This window comes from Homalodisca vitripennis, chromosome X, assembly GCF_021130785.1.
Source record: "Homalodisca vitripennis isolate AUS2020 chromosome X, UT_GWSS_2.1, whole genome shotgun sequence".
In the NCBI taxonomy this organism is placed as follows: domain Eukaryota; kingdom Metazoa; phylum Arthropoda; class Insecta; order Hemiptera; family Cicadellidae; genus Homalodisca; species Homalodisca vitripennis.
In genome coordinates, this window is record NC_060215.1 from 90620389 (window position 1) to 90646806 (window position 26418).

A 26418-nucleotide genomic window follows, 5' to 3' on the forward strand; every position below is an offset into this window, starting at 1 on the left:
ATTTTGTAATTGAATTGCGTTATTCCTACTAAAACGCCTAGCTAGAACAGGCATTGCCTTGTCCTGAACTTCAGAGGTTATAGAAAGTCGAGTCATCTGAGCATTCTGAAAGACCAAGTTCAATTACTTGGGCTGTGGTTTCCCGGTCATTTGTTATTATGTAATCAATAGCGGTTTCTGATTCAGGACTTATTCTGGTAGCCGCTTCAATATAAGAAAACAGACCATAAGACTCAAACAAATAAAATAGTTCCTTTTTCTCTGTGGTGTCTGAAATAGCACTTATGTTTAGATCCCTGCAGATGACGATATCCTTTATTTTAGTTTCATTTGTTATTTTGGTAAGTAGAGTGTCAAAAAGATCAAAAAACTCGGCCGCTAGGACGGATGGTGAACAGTATATACAGACAACCAAGAGAGGCCGCCGCACGCCGTTTCCGCTCAGCTCGACTGCCGCGCACTCAAATACTTGTTCGACCGATAACGCTTCCAGATCAGCTCTGTTTCTAATTACATATTGAGAGGTTAGGGGACTTCGTACAGCAATGAGCACCCATCCCCTGATACTTTGTGTACGCCCAAAAAAGGGAATCGTATCAAACCCAACTAATTTTTTCATTACATTTCTGCTTCCCGATAGAAGCCAATGTTCAGAAATGCAAAGAAAATCTATGCTCTTATTTAAAAGCTTCAATTGTGCCTGGAGTTCCTCGAACTTACTTACAATACTTCTAATATTTACATGTAACAGAAATGAATTAAAACTTAAAGAGTCCTTTTTACATTGATTATCACTATTTTTAGAAATGCTTCTAGAAGGGTTAGTTATGTCGTGGGGGAGTGCACCTGTCGAGTTTCTAAAAAAATTCCACTCAGTGATTGGGACGACAATGAAGCAATGTCTATAGATGACGAAGAAACCTGTGCACCCGGTTCCGAAGAAGGTTTGAAGGCTTCAGATGGCCGTATACTTGGACACGTATAAGTGTTAATACGTAACACTTTCCCTTACTACGACAAGGTGAAATATCTTGGTTTGACTATAAATTTGACTTTAATTTGGACTGATGCTGTTGCGAAGATTTGTAAATGAGCTTTTGTATCTATTCACTGACTCAAACATTTACAATTTTTACCAGAATATATTAAGCTGCTCTTGACTAAATCACTTGTACTTCCACATTTCAATGATATGATAATAGTATTTGGTGAGAAGCTACTAAGGACTCTAAACTATTGTATACGTTACGTTTACGATATGAGACGGGAGTAGCACATCATGCCGTACTATATTCAGCCAAATATTCTAAAATTAAAAGATCAAAGATCTATATAACAATATTGTAAATCTGTGTCTCATGTAGGTGTAATAAGCACTCGCTCTGGCTCGTACATTTTGAGAATGCCTCAAGACAAGACTGTAGTGTTTGATAAGTCATTCCATGTAATGGCTTGTAGGTTGTGGAATGCCCTTCTCCAAACAATTACTTCCACCGATAGCCGTTCCCGGTTTGTGGTGAAACTAAAATATACATATCTTAAGCAGTTAGCCGAGGCAGTTACTGTCTGAGATGCTATGGGCATGACACTGGCAGAGGGATGAATGTGAAATTGTGTGGAAATTAAGTTAGGACTTATTAGGAATAATTAGTTATAATAACTACTTTAGTTTTATGTTTTTATAAAAAAAATCATTTTATTTCATACATTTTTCAGGTTTACAGAAGTAGTTAGTTTATTAATTTATTAAATTTTAATATTTATGTGTTAAAGTATTATATTAATTTCTCCACATTGTTAAAATGTAATTATTTCTTAATTTTAATTCTTGAGGTAATATTTAAATTAATTTAATTTGTTAACTTCTTGTTTTGCAGGTTAAGCTTAAGAATGAGCCATGTGGCCACATCTTTGCCTGTTTAATTACAAAATTTGAAAATTCAAAAGTACTTATAATAGGAAATATAAATATTGATATATTAAATCCGTGCAGAAGAAATACATCAAAATTAAATGAACTTGGCTTTCCATAATATACGAGACATGTTCAGAAAATAAGTACAGTTTCTTTCTACTGTCACCGTAGCGCTACAATCGGTGTTCCGCACATGCGCACTAGTCGTCCTTGTTCACTGGCTACCGACTCACACCATTTTAGTTGTTCTACGCTATGTTTTCAGTTTTCTCTGAACGTTTAATATGCTTAAGACAATTAGTGATCTCACAGATTGTGATATTAGTTCTGTAATAAGATTTTTGAGTGCAAGAAATGTGAAACCGGCTGAAATTTATCGTCAACTTCGAGATGTTTACGGGGAAGACGTGATGAGTGAAGGAATGGTGAGAAAGTGGGTTAGAATGTTCAAGGGCAGTCGAACAAATGTACATGATCGGAGCGGTCGGCCTTCTCTCGTCACCGATGATCCGGTAAGGGCAGTTGACGAAAAAATCCAGCAGACGTTTCACTATGACAACAGTATCTGAAGATTTCCAACAAATTTCACTCACTGTTTTGTACTTAATTGTTACGGACCACTTAGGTTATCGCAAGCTGTGGTCCAGATGGGTTCCAAAAATGCTCACTGACGTGCACAAAACCAAGAGACTTGGAAGTTCTTTGACTTTTCTCATACGGTACAGTGATGTTGAGAATTGTTTAAACAAAACTGTGACAGGTGATGAAAATTGGGTCTGTCATGTCACCCTGGAATCCAAACAGCAGTCAATGGAGTGGCGACACACTCAATCCCCAAAGAAACAAAAATTCAAGACGACAATGTCTGCAAAAAAAATCATGTGCACTGTCTTTTGGGATCGGAAAGGTGTTTTGCTGATTATTTCCTCCCAAGAGGTGAAACCATTAATGTGGCAAGGTATTGCAAAACCTTAGAAAACTAAGGCGGGCAATTTAGAACAAACGGAGAGGAATGTTCAGTAATGAAATTGTGTTGCTCCATAACAATGCTCAGCCCCATACTGCTGGTGACACACAAACAATGGTTTGACAATTTTTTTGGGAGCAGTTTGATCACCCGCCCTACAGTCCGTACTTGGCACCATCTGACTACCACTTGTTCCTGCACATGAAGCGCGAGCTAGGTGGCCAACGTTTTGAAACCAACGATAAAGTGAAAACTGCTGAGGAGTCGTGGCTACATTTGTTGGCGCGAACCTTCTACGAAGAGGGTATAGAAAAATTTATCACCCGCTATGACAAGTGTTTGAACATCGGTGGAAACTATGTCAAAAATAGTTTAAGGTTTGGGCTTTCATGTAGAAATACAACTGTGTTGAAAAAAATTGTTCTAATTATTTTTTTAAAAATCGGTACTTACTTTCTGAACTCGCCTCGTATAATGGCTAAAAGCCACTAAAATTATTCATGACACAAAATCATCCATTGACTAGATTAGTTCAAATATCAATGTACAGTATTTGGAAACTGAAGTAATTCACACAGGCATATCAGACCACTCAGCACAAACCTGTACAATCAACATGGCTTTGAAACAACATAAACCAGCTACATTTCAGAGGTGCCAAAAGAGCAAAAGAAATCTAGATGACCTAAAACTATTGCTTCAAAACGGAAATTGGAAAGATGTTTTTCAGGGCTTAATACTGAAGACGCATTTAATGCATTCAACTAAGTTCTAAGAGATCTGCCTTAGACACAGCTTGCCCAAAGGTAAGTTCGAAAATACTGCATAGAATCCCTACACTAATTTCATGTGACTGGGGCTGATGCTGACAAAGATGAAACTTCTCAAAGAAAGAAGGTATTTGAATAAGGCTTAAAAGTCTAAGACAAAAGACATCAGCTAACTAATAATAATAATTTATTTTCCTCAAATTTTAATTCACAACATCAGGTACGTGTATGAAAGAAAAAATTAAAATCTAACCTGTGTGCATAAAAATAAACATAACATATCACTTAATCATTGTCAGGCTGACCTATATAGCTATTTCTAGCTAAAAGAAATCAATTAAAAGAAAAGGAAAGATGATTCTCCAAAGCACTTCCTGTTTGGAGGATATTTATAATAACTAATTAATAGGTCTGGGACATAGTTAGATATGATAAGCTATGATAAGAAATCTTGAAATTTAATTTGTTGTTTTTTTTTTGTCATGAATTGTAGTTTGTAAAACCCAATACAAATACTAAGAATATAACAGAATGCACTAGATTGTAGACTGAATGGAAAAAACCTCCGTTCAATTCATTTTTATAGGCTACCTATTATCAATCTGAAACTGGTTTTTGAAGGTACCAAATGCCAAATTGGACAGTACTCTGACGCGTTTGATGGGCTTTTCTATATGGGAAGAGTGCCAGTTTAACTCTTAACAATGGCGTGTAAGCTTTGTTCCTGTGTAGTGGTGTGTGTTGAAGGATTGTACATTGTTTATAGTTGTAAATGACCAATAGGAGTTTTTTTCTTTGAGTTAGTGATTGCATATATGTTTACAGAGAATTATTTTTAGTTTTACATAAAACTAATTATAAAAATGGCTAACCCAGATGATGAAAATGGAGAACACTAGTGATATTATGAATGCGTCTTTTTCAACTTCATTTGCACCAGGAAGTGAACTTAATAGACATGAAGGATGTGATTCTACACAACTTTAGTGACAAAGAGCCAGAGAGTGAAAGTAAAGTAAATGAGCAGCATTAAAACATTACAAAATTAGAAACAGACAGACCTATACTAACTATTATGCTACCAGAAGAAAGAGTGAAAGCACTTCTCAAAGACAAGAATAAATACATGTAGTCATATTTCTGATCTAAAATCTTTTCTAGGGACCATAGAAAACATGGGTCTTATACCTCTTCCAAGTACTGAAACATATTTTCCCAATAAATGGACACAGTACCATTTTTCCATGATGTTTTCTAAGGACGATTTTTTGAAATTTTTTTAACAACTTCACTCATGGTCAGCATCCCAAGACAAAAAAGAAAGATTACTTAATTAGGCCAATAGAAGACCACATGAAAAATATGTAAAGTGTTTTTCTTGTCTGGTAATTTTGCTGCAACTGATAGTAACATTTCATTCCAAAACAATATTAGTTTCCGAGTGTACAATCCTCAAAAACTGGTCAAATTTGGCATAAAAATATCTGTTGTGTCAGATTGTAGCAACGGCTACATTTATGATTTTATACCATATTTGGGAAGGAAGAACTGATTCCTGGTACAAATTTACTGAACACTACCCAAATAGTAAGACCAAAATATGGACTTCACGTATATTCCGATCACTATTATACCAGTCCAGAACTTGTACTAGAACTACTAAAAAATAATTGTTTTATTACAGATACAGTGTTGCTAACTAGATCTGGAATGCCAAAGCACCTAAAGACACAATGTAAACAAAAATTAAAAAAAAAGAAATATCTTATCAAAAAGGAAACATTTCAGTTTTGTGCTGGAAAAATAAATGCATTATTTCTATGCATAGCAAAAAAAAAGTTCAGGAGACAAGAACACTATGACAGATGTTCCCAATAAGTGGCCAGGACAGCCACTGATTTTGAAACCAGATATAATGCTGAATTATACTGCACACATGAGTGCAGTTGACTTCTCTGACCATTTTATTTTATCTTACCAATGTATAAGGCAAACTAAAAATTAGTATAGGAAAACATCTTTCTGGCTTTTGGAGGTGGTTTTGGTGAACACTTACTTATTATATCAACAGATAGCGTATCAATACAACAAGAAACCAATGACGCATAGGGAATTCAGAGATAGCCTCATTGCCAAAGAAAGTCTCACAACGAAAGAAGAGGAAACCAGAACAAAAACCCCAGGGACCGCCTGATGAATGGCTGGAGGGACATCACTTCCTATTGAAGAAAACAAAGGGCACAAGATGTATTGTATGCTTGAGAAAGGGACTTCGAAAGGAGACTATTTACTTTTATAAGACGTGTTCTTCAAAACCAACACTACATCCAGATGAGTGCTTCTAGATGTTTGACACTCAGATAACCTTTTGAAATTGGATAATTTTGTGTTTTGTATTGTCATGCATTTTAATATGTAAAAAATATATAAACCCTTTAAAAATTCAGGTTTTATATTTTGTTATACAATAACTTCAGAAACCTAATTTGAAATAGAACAATAAACAAATTAAAATTTATTTTTTATGCTGTTATCATAGTAGGAGGAAGTACAGAAATTTATATTCAGCGTTCTAAAGGTTGACAAATAAGTAAGTTAAAGATGATTTTATTTTTAGTTTGATAACTCATTCTTCTTAAATAGACTACTTATGTGTGTTAAAATTAAAACAAACTTCCTATAGTTAATGATATGGCCCAACAATATGATAATTTTTAATTTTAAAAGGTAAATATTTGTCTCTAACATATAAATTTTAATTAAAGCAAGGACATTAGGTTAGTCACAGTGTTTAGTCGTCTTCTATACTTATTCTAAATATATCTATATTTAATGATAAATTTTGTACATTCTGATGAAAAATGGAAAAGATATTATTTGTGGTGATGGCAAGCTTTGCAGAACTCTGACGAAAAGCTTAATTTATTATATGTGCTCAACTTTACTACTTTATTGACACATTCTTGGAACTCATCTCCAAAAATAGATTATTTTCTGTGAATGATATACACTGCACTTCACTATTGATGACACTCACTCGTGTTATTTGACAAGTTGTTGTTCTGCTGTAGGGACTCGAGGCCAGGGTGTTCTTGTTGAGACAGGGGCTGGTGAGCCAGGGGAAAGTAGAGGGGGGAATGTGTTGAAATCCTGAGGATGAGTGCTGTCATCAGATTAAGATGCTGCTTTCCATAGATGGGCAGTAGGTATTGAGAGAGCCTAAGTTACAGCATGCATGCTTTGAATTAAAGACATTTTTTAACATTCTTATATACTTTATTTCCCCCTTAAAGTATATCTAAATTGTTTCTTTTCTAACATTACATAGCTTTTTGCACTGCACTTCAAATGTAGTAATGTGTTGTATGATATATTGTAGCAAACTTGCATTAGCAAACTTGCATTAGCAAACTTTTTTAATACTCTTGTTGCTTTCAATGATATGTTCCATCAGGAAAGTCCTAACACAAATTAACCTTTGGGAAGACAACACTATTGATGTTCCTTCAACTCCTCAGATTCCTAAGATATTTTTAATCACAGTTATAGATTCTTTTCACCAGAATCTATAGTAGCCACAATGAAATCACCTTACCCTCAGAAAATCTCTAACAATCACAGTGCAATAGTCTCACCTCCAGAAAATCCCCTGCAGCCATAGTGAAATTTGCTGCTGAAGGTCTGAGGAGTTCACTAGGATTTACATCTGGGAAATAAATCATTTGCATTTGATGTTGTGGTGTTAGGTTGTTTTCTACTTGGTGAATCCATGGATATAAACTGTACATTTCCTTCTGATTACATCTGAAACAGTACTTTTTTATTTGTCTTAAAGCAGAACAATATGCAAAACAAATAACTCTAAAAGCTTATTTAATAAAACAATAAACCAAAGGTTTTTACCATACTTACAGGTACAGTTTAAACAAATGTATATAATACACCATTAAAATATTATAGTTTAATTTTAAAAAAGCTAAAAATTAAAGTTTAAGTTCATAATAACATGAGAAAAGTCAAAAATATTTTGATTCTTTTTTTTATTCTAACAGCATTATTTATAACTAACACCAATATTCTATATAACAACATATTCAATATAACATTATATATTTGTAACTTTGATTAATTTTTGATAATTAAATTTAATGATTATTTATTGGTAAGTTAATGTGTTACAGTAGGCTTTCTCTTAACCACCCTTGCATTAAACAACCTTTTCCAGGATGAAATGATTAGACTATACTTCTGCCACAGCAACAATGGACCACTGTAAAAACGAAGATAGGTTACCACACATTCCTCTGTTTTGAAACATGCTCATGTAATCGTTTGTAGTTACTGCCTTTTATGAGTTGCAATACTAGGAACAGTGAATGATATAGTGTGGGTTAGGAAACAATTGTAATTACACTACATTTATTTATAAATATAAATATACTAATTGATATTGTATTTTTATATAATCAATTAAATTACTGCAATGGTTTCTACCTTTCAGAAGTTTGAAGGGTAATAGGATTTTGGACATTTGCCATCATTGTATATTACAAAACGTATAACACAACATAAAAGTTTTAATACATAAATACATAGTATTAATAAATATGTAGTGATATAGTAAGGTATACAATAAATAAATATATGTATGTATGTGTGTGTAAGTAAGTAGATATGAATATGCCGTTTCTAGACCACTTTTGGAGCCAACAGTAAATCAATGGAAAATACTGTTTAAAGGACAATAAACGAATCTGTAAAATCAAACAGTAATGGAAAATACTGTTTAAAGGACAATAAACGAATCTGTAAACCACGAATGAAAAATTACCGAATCTATAGCTGTTTGCTTCTACTTTCTTAAGCTGTTTTAATGTAAAATATATTGGAAATGTTGTCAAATCTGCTACGAATAAACGAAAAATCTTCGAAATCTTAATAAAATTTAATCAATTTAAAAGTTTTTTACTAAAAACATACTTTAATAAAAAATTTTTCTGCTAAATGGCAAACATGAACTCACCAAAGTCTCTAAAATTTCTAGCGTTTAAAAAGTGCAACAAAGATGAATTCAACGAATTGCCAAAACATTTTATAGAACAGTTGATACCGTCTTCGACACTTTCCGATACAGAATTCACTGAACTTGTAAATTCTTTTGCAGAAAGAACGTATGATGGAGGGTTGTTTTTTCATCATAAAGCACGAAATGTATTGGATTGTTTATTTAACTTAATTACGAAAGATATTGAAAAGAAATTAAAAAAGAAACAAACAGAGAGTTTTCATCGATATTTTATGAAATTTTTTAAATACTGTACGTTTTTCGAATACAATCAAGACTTAATTGTTGAATTCCTTAGGATTTTTTGTGAGAATCAAGATTTATCAACAAAATTCATTAAAGAGCACTATCAGATTTTTCTTATAAAATATCACTATATTTTGCGTGAAACAAAAGGTATTACTATAGATAATATTCCATGTGATTCTGATGAAGAGAGACACCAACTATGGTTATCAAAAGATTACTATGAAGTGGGGAACTAATGATAATCTTCTATTCTACAAAATTGATAGTAACACAGTCTTTATCTTTAATAGTCTTCTTTCCAGTAACAACCAAGTGTACTTTATCATGTTTATTCAATTCTCTAATCTTTTTTTTCATCCAAAACAGTCAAAAGTCTGTTCGGTAAGTGTACTTTATAATCTTCCAACTCGGCAATTATTGTAAACCCGAATTTATCTTTTATTTTCTCCAAATTCAAAATTTTGTATTTCTTATTTTCTTCTAATTCATTCAACTTCTTATATTCTTTAAACTTGAATTCACCAACCGCGTTCAACTCTTTCAAGAACTCCATTTAGATAGAAAAAATTTAAAGACGGAAAAAATGAAATTTGCTAACAATCACTCGAGAAGTCGAGGGAATTGCCAACATCTTCATTGTTTGACGAGGTTCTTCATTTACTTTCTCCAAATGTACTATAAAATCATCGAGGATTTCTGGCTTAAAATCGTAGACAAATTCAACATCCAGATAATGAAAAAATACAGGTAATATCTTTTCATAATAAACGTGTGTATCGATACCCACAAATCTAATGTATTCTTTGAAAAGGAAAATAATTTTTTCAATGGTTCTAAGAGATAAGTAAAAATTTTTATTCTGTTTTCTTAATTCTGTAACAAATCGTGTTTGCTTCTTGTCTCCATATTGTAATTTTCTAAGCAGGTTATTCAAATGTGTTAGTTTATTTCGAAATTTCTTAGGTTTAGGTCTTTCGTACAAAATTAAATTACAACCTCTACAAACTAAATATCTTTTATCAATAATTTCTCCTCTATTATAACACTTGTAACAGTTGGCATTATACTCTTCCATTTAAACAGAAAGATTTTTTGTTATAAATGGAGATTATGGAACTAACTCTGCCGAGATATAAATTTTTCAACGCAAATGTTTATGTTTACATTTCTACAACAGAGATAAAAAGAAATGATTTTATTTTATTATTCAACTATTTAGGATATTTTGTCTATGATTACAAAGATTATTACGGAAGAAATTGAGATTTTTCATTAGCGAAAGAGTATATTTTTGAAGTTTTAGAGGGAATGAAAGAGAATAATATGAACATCATCAATTATTGTAAAAGACAAAATGAATGATTGTGACTTTGGTGTAGTGTTGTTAGTGTGCGTGTTTGCGCTATGGGGAATCACATCACATTCAACTTCTACGGTGTCTATTGTTTAGAGACTTGGCCCTGCACTGCTACTGTCCAACCAAGTTATTGGCTAGGAGCTGTAATTCGGGTCTTAGACTCTGGAATTTTTTTGTTCCCAAGTCTCAATTTTCTTTGGTAACTACTGTGTAGAAGTTGATGGAGAGATACAATTAGGGAATTTGTGTCGGGTGTTTTGTAAGTGTAATGTTGTATTAATGAACGATGTGAATGATGAATGTAATGAACGAATTAAGGAAGAGAAGGAATTAAGGAATGAAGTAGAAAGGTGAGGAAGCAAATGGCGCGCCAACCACAGTTGTCATTACTCGGCTTGTTCTATAGTCATTACACTATGGCCACTCGTGTAAAGACTTGTCCCCAACCACTGAACGACAACCATGTCTTCCTCAATAAAAAGCGCGCCTGAAGCTCTGGGATTTGAACCCAGAACCTCAGGCTTTGAAGGCAAGCGTCTTACCAACTGAGCTACGGAGAGTCTCGAAAGTTATAAGCTATATCTCTGCTATATAAGTTGTTCTCACTTTTACAATTAGGAGTGCTAGTTTACAAGTTTATTAATAATTTTATATTTCAAAAACCACTTAACCGATTTTAATGAAATTTGGTACACATATAGTAAATACTTAACTCTTTCGACTTAACTTATCCATAAGGGTGAAATCATCCCCTATTTCTTAATATTCATAGAAAAATAAAAAAATTTATCGGAAAAATCTGAAACTTCAAAAACAAGCGAGTTCAACTTAAAATTTCATGAAAATAACAAAATTTTCAAAATCTTATCTTAAAACTCTTATATCTCGAGAACTATTGAAGCTTTTTTGATGAAATTTGGTATATAGGATCAGTAAATATTAAAATATTTTTTTAAATCATCACTTCCGGTCCAACCCTTAAGATGACCTTGGAATAGTTTTTTCCTAATATCATCCCTATTTTTCAAAGTTTTTTAATGCAATTTAAAATGTATACTTTTATCAATGTCTTTAACAATTCTGTAAAGTTTTAAAATTATCCGATGAATAATAGTGAAAATAACGTGATTTTTACTGAATTTCTCTAATATCGTTCTTAATCACATCATAGGCTAAAACTTTCTCAGAAATCCACAACAACATAACAAATCACGTTTGTAACAGCATTTTGAAAATCCATATTGATAATTATATCGTTCTTTGAACCAGAAATATTTGTCAAACTCTTTGTTGTATCAATGACATAAATAGGTCTATTCGCTAAAAATTCTTTAGGATTGTAATACATTTCCTTATTATTACAGTAAACTTTTTTTAAATCTTGATACATGATTCTTAAAAGACCACCGGAAATGTTCAAATTTTGTAATTCATCAATATTCTCAAAAGTTTTCGTAGCATCTAAACTAAACTTATCAAAAGACTCTTTAAATTTAGTAAGTTTTTCATTAATTTCACCAACATCGTCTACTGATCTTCTATTTCTGGCTTCTAACTTGTCATAGACTTCTGTTGTAAAATTTTTAACATGCTGTTTATGATTCTCATAATTTTGTTTTAGTTCATTAAACATTTTAATATGATCTTCGAATTGATCTTTTACGATAACATCAAACGGATAAATTCCCTTACTAACGCTGCTAAGTCGTTTTCCTTTAAAATCTAAGGCATTTTTAACATTCGGATCATGTAAATCAACAATATTGATGTTTTCTGATAATTTTAGAGGTTTTAAAATTTGTTCTTTAACAACAACATCATGTTTGTCAATACCAGGTCGAACACCGACAATTCTTTTCTTATTAGCCAAACTAACATAATTCTTTTCAACTTTGATCGCTTCAGTAATTTTATCAGCTTTTTCGATATGAGACATTAAATTGGTAAATAATTTTTTTGCACCATCATCACATTCTTTTTCCAATGTTTTTATTTTATCAGCAACTTCTTTTGAACTCATGAAATTTGCAAGTTTGTTATCATATTCTGCTTTAAAATCTTCAATCTCGACAGCAAACATATCTGAATCTGGAAGGTTTTGTAATACATTTTCCAACTTGTTATCAAACTCATTTCTCAAACTATCAAAATTCAAACTATTATCTACATTTTGAATACTTTCTGTTTTAATTTGTGTTCCAAATACATCAAAAATATTTTGTGAATCCATATTTATTAAGTAATAATTTGTTGACAACTTCTTTAAAATCTTTACCATCACTCAGTTCATTCAAAACAAAAACACATAAATATCCACAAATTGGGGGATCTTTATAGTCTTGAATTTGAGAATCATTGTAGTAGACGCTTGATTTTTTCAAATATTGGATCAATTCTCTCGGTGGTTTGTCCTCAATTCTTCCATACGAATCAAAATAATACGCAATCTTATCATTTTTATAATAGCAAATCCAATGCGTTCCACTTCCCATTATCGAGTCTAAATTCACAATTCCACACTCAAATTTCTTAACTTTTTCAGGTAATGTATCTCTCATGAAGATTCCTCTAAAATGTTAAATATTTTTGCAGATTTCTTCCAATTCCCCGAATGTTAATGGTTTAAATTTTTTTTTCAATGTTTGATTTCACGTAATTCAAAGTTTTTTCATCTAATCCAGAACCTGTAACATCTTCCAACTCTTTATCTAACCAATTTAAAATGTTTCGAACAATAGGAATCACGTCTTTTTTAACAATTGGAGCAGCTTTACGAACATAAGGAACAACATTTTTAACAACTGGAATATTTTCTCCAAAATCTAATAAATCTTTCAAAAGTCCACCATTTTTAAGTTCTTTCTACTGATTATAAGAAAATTCTATTCTGACGCCTTTATTATTTTTCTTATGTTTTTCGAGTTTATTGTATTGTCTATTTGTTAAAAATATCTTATCTTCGCCATTTTTTAGTTGATCTATTTTAAATTGAATACTAACGGGTATTTTTTTCTTAAAAGCGGATTTTATTTTTTCTTTCTGATTTTTGCTGAAATTTACGTTCACCTCCATTTATATAGTTAAAATTTCAAGTTCTCTTCGATTCCCATTCCTAGTTTTCTCTTCAAAAACATTGCTCCAGCTGTTGGAAGCGCAACAAATCTTTCACCTAAACTAGCATCTTTTGATAAAAATCTATCCATTGCTTTATCTTGCAAAATTTTATCTGCTATATGTCTGGAATTTGTGTCTCTATGTTTTGCATAAAAAATATCGTGCTCCATTGCAGCTTGATCTAATTTATTCACACCAGGATCTCCTCTTTTTAGTCTTTGTTCAAGCTTTGTCCCAGGCCCCAGATACTGATAAGTTGGTACGTGTAATTCAAAAGGTAAATTGTTGATAAAATCATTCAAAAGTCCACTACCCTCAATCATAGATGAACTTACTGCCGGCAAAATTCGTTTTAAATATTTAATTCCATCAGGTTTTTCAATCATTTCATCAAGTTTGTTCGAAATAAAATCTTTAATCGCTTTCTTTTCATTCAAAAAATTGTTGTTTCCAGCCTTTTCTTGAGCATAAATATAATTAATAATTCCATCGTTTTGTCAAATTGTCGATATATCTGTACTCAATCTTATTATCACTGTATTTTCTTACACCTGATCCTTCGATTCGTTTTTCCCAAATTGGTTTAATTAATTTCATATATTTTTTACCTCTACTTGACTTAGGCTTCTTAGTAGATGGATCATTATTATTTTTGTAAATTGAGTCAGATTCCCATAAAATTTCTGTATACTTTTTCAAATCTTCTTAATAGAAATCTTCTTTTGGAACATCATGGTCTGTTAATAATCTCCATAAACCTTGAGTTCCTTCATATGTTTTTTCATTAATAATGATATCATTATGCTCAAAATTCACGGGCAAATTTCCAATCATAAAACTTTTCTTTTTTCTATCCCAATACAAACCAAATTTATCATCCTTTGCTCTAGGAAGGAATTTTTTACCAATTTCACCAATTATTATATCCGTTGTTCCAGGACTTATTGGTTCAACTATGGTAGAGTCTTCAATGATTCGAGGTCTAAATGGTGTTGAAGATGGTAATTTTGGCAATTCAAACTCTTCTACTTCAGATTCTGGAATCGAAATATCAGCAAATTGTCGTACAACTGGAACCAAATTCATCAAATTTTGATTATCGCTTAAAACATTTTCAATTTTACCTTCAACATTTTTAATTGCAAAAGTTACAGGTTGATTAATTTTTTGAATAAATTCTTGTTCTTTTTCATCAATTTGAATCTGTTCTTTAAATTCTTTGATTAATTTCTTTTCGATTTGATCAAGTTTTTTCGCTTCTTCAGAAGTTACATTCGCCATTTAATTAGAAAAATTTTGAAACGTGAACGTGGAACGTGAAAACGTGACCGTGGAACGTGAACGTGGAACGTGAAACCGTGAACGTGGAACGTAAAAACGTGAACGTGGACCGTAAAACCGTGAAGACATAACGTGGAACGTAAAACCGTGGAAGTGGAACGTAAAAATGTGAACGTGGAACGTGAAAACATAACGTGGAACGTGGACCGTGAACGTAAAACCGTAAACGTGGAACGTGAAAACATACAAGATTATTACAGTTTATATTAGAAAATTTATTCAAATATTTACCATTTTTAGGCTTCAAAGTTAGATTAATAGTTAAAAATCCATAGTCTTATTTCCAAATTTTATCACATAACTCATTAAAGTGGTTAAAACTCATATCAGATCCCACATAATTGTTGTAAATCTTTCTCGAATAGTGATCGCCTTGCTTAAAAACACACAACATATTCAAATTATTTCTAATAACTTGTTTATCAACCTTTGAAAAGCATTGGGAAAGATGGATACAAGATATGTTTTTGTGACGAGACATTACGAAATATTCCTTAATAACGTCCTGATTTTCCAAAATACAATCATCAAAAACGATTAACGAATTGGGTTTACATTCGCTTAACGGAACTATGTCCTCAGAAGCATTATAAAAATGTGATATTTCTTTGCTTAAGTTCTTCTCAATATTTTTGAATCTTTGTTGTAAATTTTTGTATGCGTCTTGTTCTAAAGATTTACTAAAAACATACAAATTGGAATAAGGAATCAACCTATTGTAGATAAAATTCAATAATAAAGTTGTTTTTCCACATCCACTTGAACCAACAATTAAAAATCTGATTGGTTGATCTTTCTTATTTTCTTCAAACATTTGAAGTTTTATCTGATCTTTTTGCTTTAAAAATTTCTCCATTTAAATAGCGAAAATGAAGCTGTTCAAGTTGACTTCAGAAAGCTCTAAATTAGTTTTAAACTTAGAACATCCTATTCATTTAGAGGAAGAATCAAATTATTTCATTGGTTTAAGCGGTTTTTATTCTGACAATTTTGTAACAAATATTTCTAAAGATCAACCTATTAGTTTTTTCAATGATAATAAAAAATTTTATGAAACGTATTACATTAAAAAAGGCTATTATACTTTTGATAAAATTAAGGATTTAATTGAGAATTACTTGAGAAAGTTCAAACAAACGGATAACATGTTAAAATTTGATATAAAAGACTTTGAAATGAAAATAGTACTCAACAAAATTCAACTTAAATCTCCTGTTATAATCTATTTTTCTCTAATTTTGAACAATTTATTGGGTTTTGATAAAGAAATTTTGGGAGCAAATCAAATACATGTAGGAAATCCAAAATTTAGACCATTCGATGTAATTGAAGTGCACTGCAATCTCGTTGAACCTAGTTTTGAAAATCATACCGAACATTTACACAAAGAATCTGAAATTTTGTACACATTTTTCCCAAATGTTGCTTATGGATCAAAAATCAGTGAAAAACCGAATGAAATCGATTATATTCCAATTAGAAAAAATATTAAAAGAATTCAAAAACTCGTTCTAACTATACAAGACTCTGAGGGAAATTTATTGAATAATGAGAGTAAAACAACAATATATTTAAGATTGCAAGTAACTAGTTAAATTTTTTTCTATCTAAATGGAGACAGTTGTAGATCTACTCAATAATAAACTCAAATTCAATAATAAAGTAATTTTAACAACTGTTGACGAAAATAATGAATTCTGGTTTAAGGCTAAAGATGTTGCAGAACTATTAGAATATCAAGATACGAAAAAAGCTGTTAGACAACATGTTGATTCTGATGATAAAATTCAATACTTTTACTTAAATAACAAGGGGCTATTCGAATCACCCCTTAACTATATTCATCAAGACACTGTTTTTATCAATGAATCTGGACTTTATTCTTTAATTTTGAGATCACATAAAGAAGAGGCAAAAATCTTCAAAAATTGGGTTACAAAAGAAGTTTTGCCAAGTATTTGTAAATTTGGTGAGTACAAACTTGAAAACAAGATTAAATATTTAGAGGACGAAGTTAAACACTTGCAAATTAAAGATGAAATCAAAACGGAAATAATTGCAAAACAAAGTGTAAAAATTGACTTAATGAAACCAGACCTTGTTTGTAAAGATTTTGATAAGAAAAAACACCATGTTTTTGTATTAATTAAAAATAATCACATGTGGGAATATCCTTATTACGTTATCAGAGCTCAAAAGAGAAAAATACCGAAAAGATTGAAAGAACTTGAAATTGATTACCCAGAAATGGAAATTTTATTAAGACATGGAGATCCAAATAGTATAAATCTCTACAACCAAATGAAAGAATCTTTGAATATTTCATACAACGGAAATCATTTTACTACAAATATGGCAGAATCTCGACTGATTTACAGAATATCTAAATTACACGATGAAAATGTTTCTAAATTTTACTAAAAACTCTCGATTTATTATATTTTGTTTGTAAATGTTTATCATAACTAGGTAACCATTGTAGAATTTTTTTTCATATTCACAAGGCGTTTCGTTTTTATAACTTTCACTGAAAATTTTTTTAGCACAATCTTTGCAAAAAGCATCTTTTCTGTCTTTACTATACTGCCAGTTATTAAATTCAGAAATATTTTTAATTTCTTTACAAAAGTAACACTTTTTCTCTTCTAAAGTTAATTTGTCCATTTTATCATATAATTCATCATGATCCTTACAATAACAGTACAATCCGTCTTTTCTATTCTCTTCCTTATAAAATTCTTGACACTTCGTACATTTCTTTTGAGACTCCATTTAAATAGAAAAAATTATTGCACGATGAAAATGTTTCTAAATTTTACTAAACTCTCGAATTATGATATTTTGTTTGTAAATGTTTTTGAAGATAAGGTAACCATTGAATGATTCGTCCACACTCGCAAAGAGTCGGTTTCTTTTGACTTTCTCGGAAAATTCTTATAGCACAATCCTTACAAAAAGCTTGTTTTTTATCTTTACTATAATGCCAGTTGTGAAATTCTGAAATATTCTTAATTTCTTTACAAACACAACATTTTTTCTCTTCTAACGTTAATTTTTCTATTTTTTCGTATAATTCTCTCTCATATTTACTACGACAATCCTTACACATAGACCCTAATCCTTCTTTTTTATTCTTATTTTTATAAAAAGCTTCAAAATCTTTAAATTCTTGACACTGTGTACATTTCTTTTGAGACTCCATTTATATAGAAAAAATTATAGCTTTGACTTTCTCAATTCATATTCATAAAACTTTCCGATTATTTCTTCATTATTTAAATCTTTTATACTATAAGTTACAGGATCTGTGTTATTAATTTGATAAATCACAAAGATTTCTCTTGACCAATTGTTCTTATATTTGTTCGAAAATGTTTGTTTTTTACTAACAATTCTTACATGATCATTGACTTTAAATTTAGTTTTCGTGTGAATTTCTGGTGGAATATACTTGAAAACGGTCTCTAATAACTCCATTTCTGCATCCTTATCTACGTCTTTGGGCTTCATTTTGATTGTGCTGTGAACTGTATCGTTATAATTGTTTACGATTTTTTGAAGAATATCGATCCATTTAAAGTGTTTATTAATCTCAAAAATTACTTTCATCCTTTTGTTTTGAGTTCTGTTATATCTCTCTACAATACTTGATTTCTCTTCGTTTTCAGTATGATAAATCTTAATGTTGTATTTCCTCAAAACATCATTAAATTCTTTATTTTTAAACTCTAAACCCTTATCTGTATGAAGTAAATTTGGAGGTTTGTGATTGATCCTTATGGCATCTTTTACTATATCTTCGAAAGCTTTTGAAACATCCTTGCCGTTTTTTCTTTTGATAGCTCTTGACCAAGCATATTTTGAGAAAGTTTCAATAACATTTAACATATACTTAAATCCATCATTTTGATCTGAATAGTTAGACATTATAACTAAATCTGCTGCCCATAAATCGTCAATTCCTAAAGTTATAATTTTTCTCTTTTTAAACTTTTTTCGTGCTGGTGCATGAATTTCTCTAGCTTCAATCTCTATTTCTTCCTTATTCTTAGATTCTTTCTTTACTTGTTTTTCATAAGGATTCTTTATAAATTTACTCTTATTTGTCTTACATTTTGAACATTTTGCTGCAATTCTATACAATCCGTTTTGAGTTTGAACAATTTTAGAATCTATATTTTTCGTTTTTTTTCTTACATTTGTGGCAGTGAATTAAATCATCTTCCATTTATATATCAAAGTTTCCAACTTTGTTTAACTCTTCTAAAATATCTGTTTTAATTTCGCCTTTATATCCATACGGTACTGTATCGATCTTATTTTCTAGGATAATTCTCTTATCATCTTTAGCGCTCAGTGCTAACTTGTTTATGGTAACTGTGTACAACTCATGTTTATAACTTCTAATGCAAGTCATCTCTCTAAATTCTTCTTTACCTTCGAACAAACATCTCTTCAAGTTTTCAATATTTATTGTTTTATTTACAACGCTTCTCTTAATTCCTTTACACTTAACTGGATTTTTGTCTAGATATTTGTACGAGTACATTTTTGATCTCAAACCACAAAATTCTTCTAAAACTTTGCTATTTAACTCATCTTTAAATTTCCCTATTACCTTCTTATTTTTAGTAGTGAAACATTCGTGATCTTTTGGATAATCACTTGTATCAAAGTCATCTATATTTTCTTTAATAATTTTACATAAAACTGTACTTATGTACTTTTTCATAAAAGGCTTCTGATCGAATGCAATAACCCTATTCACGTGTTTCAACACCATCCCTTGTTCGAGGTAAAATTTCAAATTTCTTGAATGAACAACGTATTCAGTTTTATCCAGTAAAGTTGTGCAAAGTTTGTTTTTATAATGTTCGGGAGCAAGAGGTAAATCCTTGTGATGTTCATGTAAATTTGTTGGATATTCTAGTTCAACTTCGAGAATATAGCCATAATCTTCGTCGCCAGTGAGTTCTAAAATTGTTTCTTGCCATTCTTCTTTTGTATATGTTTTAGGATTCATCCACTTGATATCACTAAACGGAAGTTTTTGCATAAGACCATAACCATAAAGGTTGTTTGCATCGACATAAAGTAAATAGTTTTCGGGCTTTGTCTTATCGAAATCTTTCAAATATTTGTTATTTGCTTTAACATATCGCTTAATACATTGAGAAATGCCTCCACGAATACCTTTTTCAATCATCAAATACATATTATAATCACTAATCAATTGTAATTCTATTTTCGTTAATTTTAACATAGCATCCCATGCGAGACTTGGAGCTGTTAGATAATGTGCCGGATCAAGTTTATAGCAATTTAAGCAAATATTTCTGAAATTTTCAAATATATCAGCAAGCAATAAAACATCTTGGATATTGTACAAATCAGAGTAATTTCCAAGATTTTTATCTTTTAATTTGTTCCAAACGCTCAAGTAATGTTGAAAATCTTTCTCAGATATGCTCTCATCTGTCAAAAGTGAATAGAAATCTTCAATTTTCAGCTCTTCTGTGTAATCAAGTTTTTCAATACTATCGATAAATTCGTAAGGAAATATGCCTTTTCCAGATAGAATTTTAAAGATTTCTTCTTCATCATTTGGCAGTCTTGTTAAAATTTCATTCAATATTCATCCATCTTGTATAAAATGATTTGTATGTTTGAAGTCTTCTTTCTTGAGGTTTTTAGCTAACTTTTCAATAGATGACGCCATGAATCTAAATGTGTCTATGAAAGAAAACTTGATAAATTTTCTAGGTTTATCATTATCAAACTCATAGCCATATCCAGAATTTACAGAATAATTTATATATTTTTCATCTGTGTTTGCGATCAAATCAACATTTCCATATTGTTTAGCCATCTCTTTTATGTACAAATGAGTATCGTAATTTGGCATATTATGACAGAAAACTGGAATATTTTGTGGAAATTTCAAATTCAGATTACAACATGAATGAGCTGTGCCTCGAAATTTACCTGTTAAATGACAATGATCTCTTACTTTTAATCTTTTTTCACCATCAAAACCTTCTGTTTCACAGATATGACAAACGTTTGAATTTTGATACAAAATTTCTTCTTCTTCAGTTAGTTTCATAGGCTTCATGTTCCTTGAATTATATTTTTTAGCTATGTATTTCGATAATTTATTAAGCTCTTCAAACAATTTTGCAGGAACATTAGGCAAATCGTCTTCATTTTTGGCTCGATAACATATCGGTTTATACATGTGATTGGTCACATTCGACACTAAATATAGAGTAAAACCATAAGGAATGTGCTTCTGAATCTTGGTTGTAGTCGATTTTTGTGGATTGTTCTTGCATGTCGGAATTTTTTCTAATATGCTCTCAAAATCCATATAAATAACGTACGGATGGCTAAACTTCTTTTAGTAAATTTAGTTGTTTGACCTGAAAACGGCATAATTGGCTTACAAACTTCATGTTGCTTGCAAATTTCTAAATGATCTGTTAAATCTCCAGATTTGTAGAAATGGCTTAAACATCTTCGACACAAGAACATCTTGTGAGCATTTTTTGATAATTGAGAACTCACTAATCTATTTAGATCGGTTATCAAAACATAATGAGATTTATCTTCTTGTTTAACATACAATAAATCGATTTCTAACTCGGCGTTATAAACTTGGGAAATTTGTAATGAACAATGTTGAGTTTCTCATCATAACTGTAGATATTTATAGACATTTTTGGATATTTGTACTTGGAATTGTAACTTCGTTTCTCAAATAACTGTATATCTTTCAAAGACATTGGATACTCAAAGCCCGAAAATATCTCGTCATTTACAAATTTTTCATACATATTGTTTTGATCTTTCAACATGAGTCTCGGGTTTTTCAATAGCGCATCGGATAGAATAAATAAAGCAATAGTCATCTTTATTTTTTATATTTATACAAGCTTTCTTATCTTTGATTTTTTTTGGTAAATCGATATATGATCCGGCATTCATCATTTCGTGTTTGTTAAGGCTCAAAACTAGTTGTTTGCAGCTTTTAAATGTCCATCCAGAACCTCTATTTGGATGATTTGTCTGTTCTCGATGTGTTAATTTATTAAATTGCTTAGTAATAAAGTCGTTTACGTCAAAGATTTCATCTGCTTTTATAGTAAAGTACATTGGGCACGTTTGTGTTTCACCGTTCACTAAAGTTCTTTCGTATTCACATTCCAAAGAGAGATATCCTTTACTATTTTTCACAGTGTCTTGAAATTTTTCTATTAAACTTTTAATTTCTGGGCGCATAATTGAAAGATATTTGTAAATTGACATAAAATTATCGCTCAAATTCGTTAAAATGTATTGCTTGAAAAGACCTTGCATAGAGGATAAAACTTCAACATCTATGATATTTTCAGGTTTTTCGTTAAGAGTTTTATCAATGTTTTCAATGATTTCAGACTTGGTTTTATCGTTAGTACCAATAGCCAACTTTTCAGCTATTGAATGAATTTTTTCATCATTAAATAGGTCGAGATTTTTCTTTTCAACTTTGAAATTTCTCTTTAATTCTCGTAATTTCTCAATATTATTCATGTTTTCGTGATCGGCAATTTGATTTTCTCTAGCCCATTGTCTTAAATAATTTAGCTCCTTTTCATAAATTTCTTTATTTTTGGCATGGATTTTGGAGTCATAAAGTCGATCATAGTTTTTCGATCATAAAATTTCTGTTTTACAGAACGGACATGATATTTTTTCGCGCTCCATTTATATATAAAAAATTTGAGTGTGTCAAGTTTCACTATTTAGTAAAATATCTTTTTATTAAGGAAAAGTTATCAACTTTTAAGCTTAAAGTTGGCAATAATTTGAGATAATTCAGTAGATTTTCAGAATTTTTCAAAAAAACTCTAATACTAGTGTGTAGGGACCTTAAAAAACCTTGATTTTAACCCTAAAAACTGTGATTTTGACTCCACATTGATTGATTTGACTAGACAGCTCAAGAAAGTAGAAGCAAACAGCTATAGATCCGGTAATTTTTCATTCGTGAGTTACTGTTTGATTTTACAGATTCGTTTATTGTCCTTTAAACAGTATTTTCCATTGATTTACTGTTGGCTCCGAAAGTGGTCTAGAAACGGCATATTCATATCTACTTGTGTATATACATATATATATATAAAACATAGAGTATAATAGTATATACTTAGTGTCTAAATACGAGGGCTGTTCAGAAAGTAACCTCCGGTTGGTCACAGTGCGGGTAGTGGAGGGGAGTAGCGCGCCATCTGTGCATTCACGCACTAAGCAGGTCAGTCGGCATCAAGCTGTAGTCGAGTGAACATCGTACCTGCGCTAGTTTAGTTTTTGTGGCAGTTTGAAATGTGTGCTGCAATAGAAAATACCGCCAAATGTGAAGTGCGTGCTGTTATACGGTTTTTTTACAGCCAAAGGATACTCTGCAGCAGCTATTCATCGTGAGCTTTGTGCCGTGTACGGACCACAAGTTATGAGTGAAGGAGTTGTCCGTGAATGGGTACGTTTATTTAAAAGTGGACGAGAAAACGTTCATGATGAAGAGAGGAGTGGTAGACCATCCTTGGTGACTGACGAACTCGTTCAGACAGTTGATGCAAAAGTTCGTGAAAAATCGACGTTTCACAATGGCGGAGTTGTCTACTGATTTTCCACAGATTTCTAAGACTCTTTTGTACGAGATAGTGACAGCAAGATTGGGTTACCGTAAGTTATGTGCACGATGGGTGCCCAAAATTCTTACCGACCACCACAAAACTCAAAGAATGGCCTCTGCATTAGACTTTCTGTCACGTTATGCGGACGAAGGAGAACCATTGTTAAACAGAATCGTGACCGGTGACGAAACCTGGATTAAGTACGTAAACCCTGAGACAAAAGAACAATCAAAGATGTGGGCACATTCAGATTCGCCTACCAAACCAAAAAAAGCCCGGCAAGATTTTTTCTGCCAGAAAACTGATGGCAACGGTGTTTTGGGATGCCAAAGGGGTGTTGTTGGTTGAATTCATGGAACGTGGGACGACCATTAATCAAGACGTGTACTGTGAAACACTAAAAACATTACGACGGGCTATACAGAACAAACGCCGTGGTATGCTGACTTCCGGTATCGTTTTTTTTGCACGATAACGCCCGTCCTCACTCTGCTTGCAGAACAACAGCCCTTCTTAAGTCCTTCAAGTGGGACGTTTTCAACCATCCACCTTACAGCCCAGATCTGGCGCCAAGCGACTATCACCTCTTCATGCATATGAAGAAATGGCTCGGGTCCCAGCAGTTTGATGACGACGAAGAGCTCAAAGATGCGGTCACAGGCTGGCTCAAGGCACAGGCGGGTGATTTTTTATGCAGAAGGAATTTCAAAGCTTGTGAAGAGATACGATAAGTGCCTCAATCGTGATGGAGACTATGTCGAAAAATAGTGCAAAGATGTAGTTGTAAGATGTATATATTAAAATATTTTTACTTAACTTGGTGTATTTTTTTCAATCGACCGGAGGTTACTTTCTGAACAGCCCTCGTATTTTGTAGCATTGACAAATGTCTAAAATCCTACTAACCTTTCAAACCTTAGAAAGAATTTCTAACTTAGAAATTATATTGTTTAATTTCTGTTTTTAACGATTTTCTGTTTAACTGACTTTTAAGATATCTGACCTACGCCCAGTCCAGTCATGGTCGGACCAATTAGATGACCCGAGTTAAGCCATGTAGTGAAGTGATAATTCACAATCATCCGAGCCATTCACTTATATTACAAGTCTACTGATTTGTATGACTGGCCGTCACGAGGGGCTGCACCAGCAAATGAAGTTTCTTTATCTTGAATCTTCATTCATAGAGTATCAATTTGGCGTCCACTAGGCAGATTTTGGCCTTAAAGGCATTAAGGTATAATTTCACTGATGGTAGCTTCCCGCCACCAATCACTCGACCAAGTGCATGAACCTCTGGTTCCTCTTGTACTGAGTACAATTATTACTGCAACAACTCGTCATCAGTAGGCAAACTAATCTGTCTAACGACGATCTAAACTCAGCCAGTTCAAACCACATTATGCAACTAACTGCCATATTTTTACACTATTAGCAATGCTGTAATGAGCCTGTACAGATTAATAACTATAAATTTGGAAGATGTAAATGATTGACTTCAGATCGGCCATAGCACCACTTAAGTAGAGCAGTTTAAAATTTCCTTTCATGCTGCTTCTAAATCAGCTTGTAAATAATCCAGAAATACTACATAATTATTATAATATTTGTTACTAACAGTTACCCGCAGCTTTGAACGTAACTTTCAAGATCTAAGAGAGTCCTTCTTAGTGAAAGCATTTATAATGTAATATGATAGAATCTTATGACATTTTAAAATTAAAATTAGGCCATGGTTAAGAGATTCCAAAGTACATCACATTTTTATTGGCTCATATCAGGTTTCGCATGTGTCGAAGCAAACATTTTTAATTTGATAAAATTACATTTCTGAAGCCACAGTTGAGTCACCACCCTAATACCCCGATCAAGGAAATATAACCAAATAAAGGTCTCAGAAATCTATGTCAGTCAAAAGCATCTACTTCTGGCACTTTTAATCTACTTCCATTCTAAGATATTTACAGTGTTTAAATTGAGTTTGCTGTATTGCCTTGATAAAGAAAATATGTATACATACGAAGGAGTGAAAAGACCTACGTCTAATGCCTTTTTATCCACAACGATCTAAAAGTGTCTATACCCACCATACATACAGTCTAATACGGTGCCACAGTTAAGTTTGCCTTGTCCTTATAAGAAAATATATACATATGTTGGTTTTCAAGCCTTACTTTTATCAAAAAAAGTCTACTACTGACCCTTGTAATCTACTTCCGGTCTAAGATACTTCAAGAGCCATAGTTGGGTTTGCCTTTTTATTACGATGAAGAAAATATATATATATACTTATGGAAGACTGAAAAAGACATATCAAATGTGTCTATTCCGGACTAAACGGATTCAATTCTTATCTAATTTATTTATGGTTCGACAGTTGAGTTTGCGTTATTGCACCGATCAAGAAAATATATACACACGTAGGTTTCGGAAGCTACCTTACATGAAAAGCGTCTATTTTAAAATTCACAGCTTTGTTCATTAATGTGGATTTTATAATAACGTTTAAATAGTGTTTTCAATGCATTAGATAGTTTAATTTGGTCACTGGTGAAATCTGTATTAAAAATTAGATGGTAACTTTGTCTTTGCAACCAGGATATTACTACTGATCAAGCACCGAGTACTTAGTATTTTATAAAATTTATAGTTGAATTAAAGACAGAAGGGTATTGGGACGAGCTCGACCGAAGACAGCCGAACTGCCTCACGAAGGCTCGCCCTACCGCTCCACCAATCACAGCCGAGCACTTTCCTTTTCGACGGAGGCAGCGTTGTCACGTCTCCTCTGTTGTAGCTGTCATCCGGTAGGTATCAGCTGGGTGATGCGCAGTAGCAAACCGTGCTTCATTACGTCATTGGTTGTTGGTTATGTATGTTGTTTCGTGTGGTGTTATTGCGCTTCTGTGTGTTCGTGGCCAAGTGTTTAAACAGTCTTTTTCAAGACTAAACCTTATTTGAAAGA

The 26418-nt window shown here is 31.9% G+C and overlaps 1 protein-coding gene across 2 annotated transcripts in view; it reads right to left on the reverse strand.

The window, feature by feature from the left end:
- LOC124369340 (carnosine N-methyltransferase) overlaps window positions 1–26418 on the reverse strand; it is a 67625-nt gene that overhangs the window by 12560 nt on the left and 28647 nt on the right. For both annotated transcript variants that reach the window (XM_046827312.1, XM_046827313.1), the window contains exon 5: window positions 7288–7456. In XM_046827312.1, the coding sequence (XP_046683268.1) occupies window positions 7288–7456 (169 nt within the window). The remainder of the gene's footprint in view (window positions 1–7287; window positions 7457–26418) is intronic.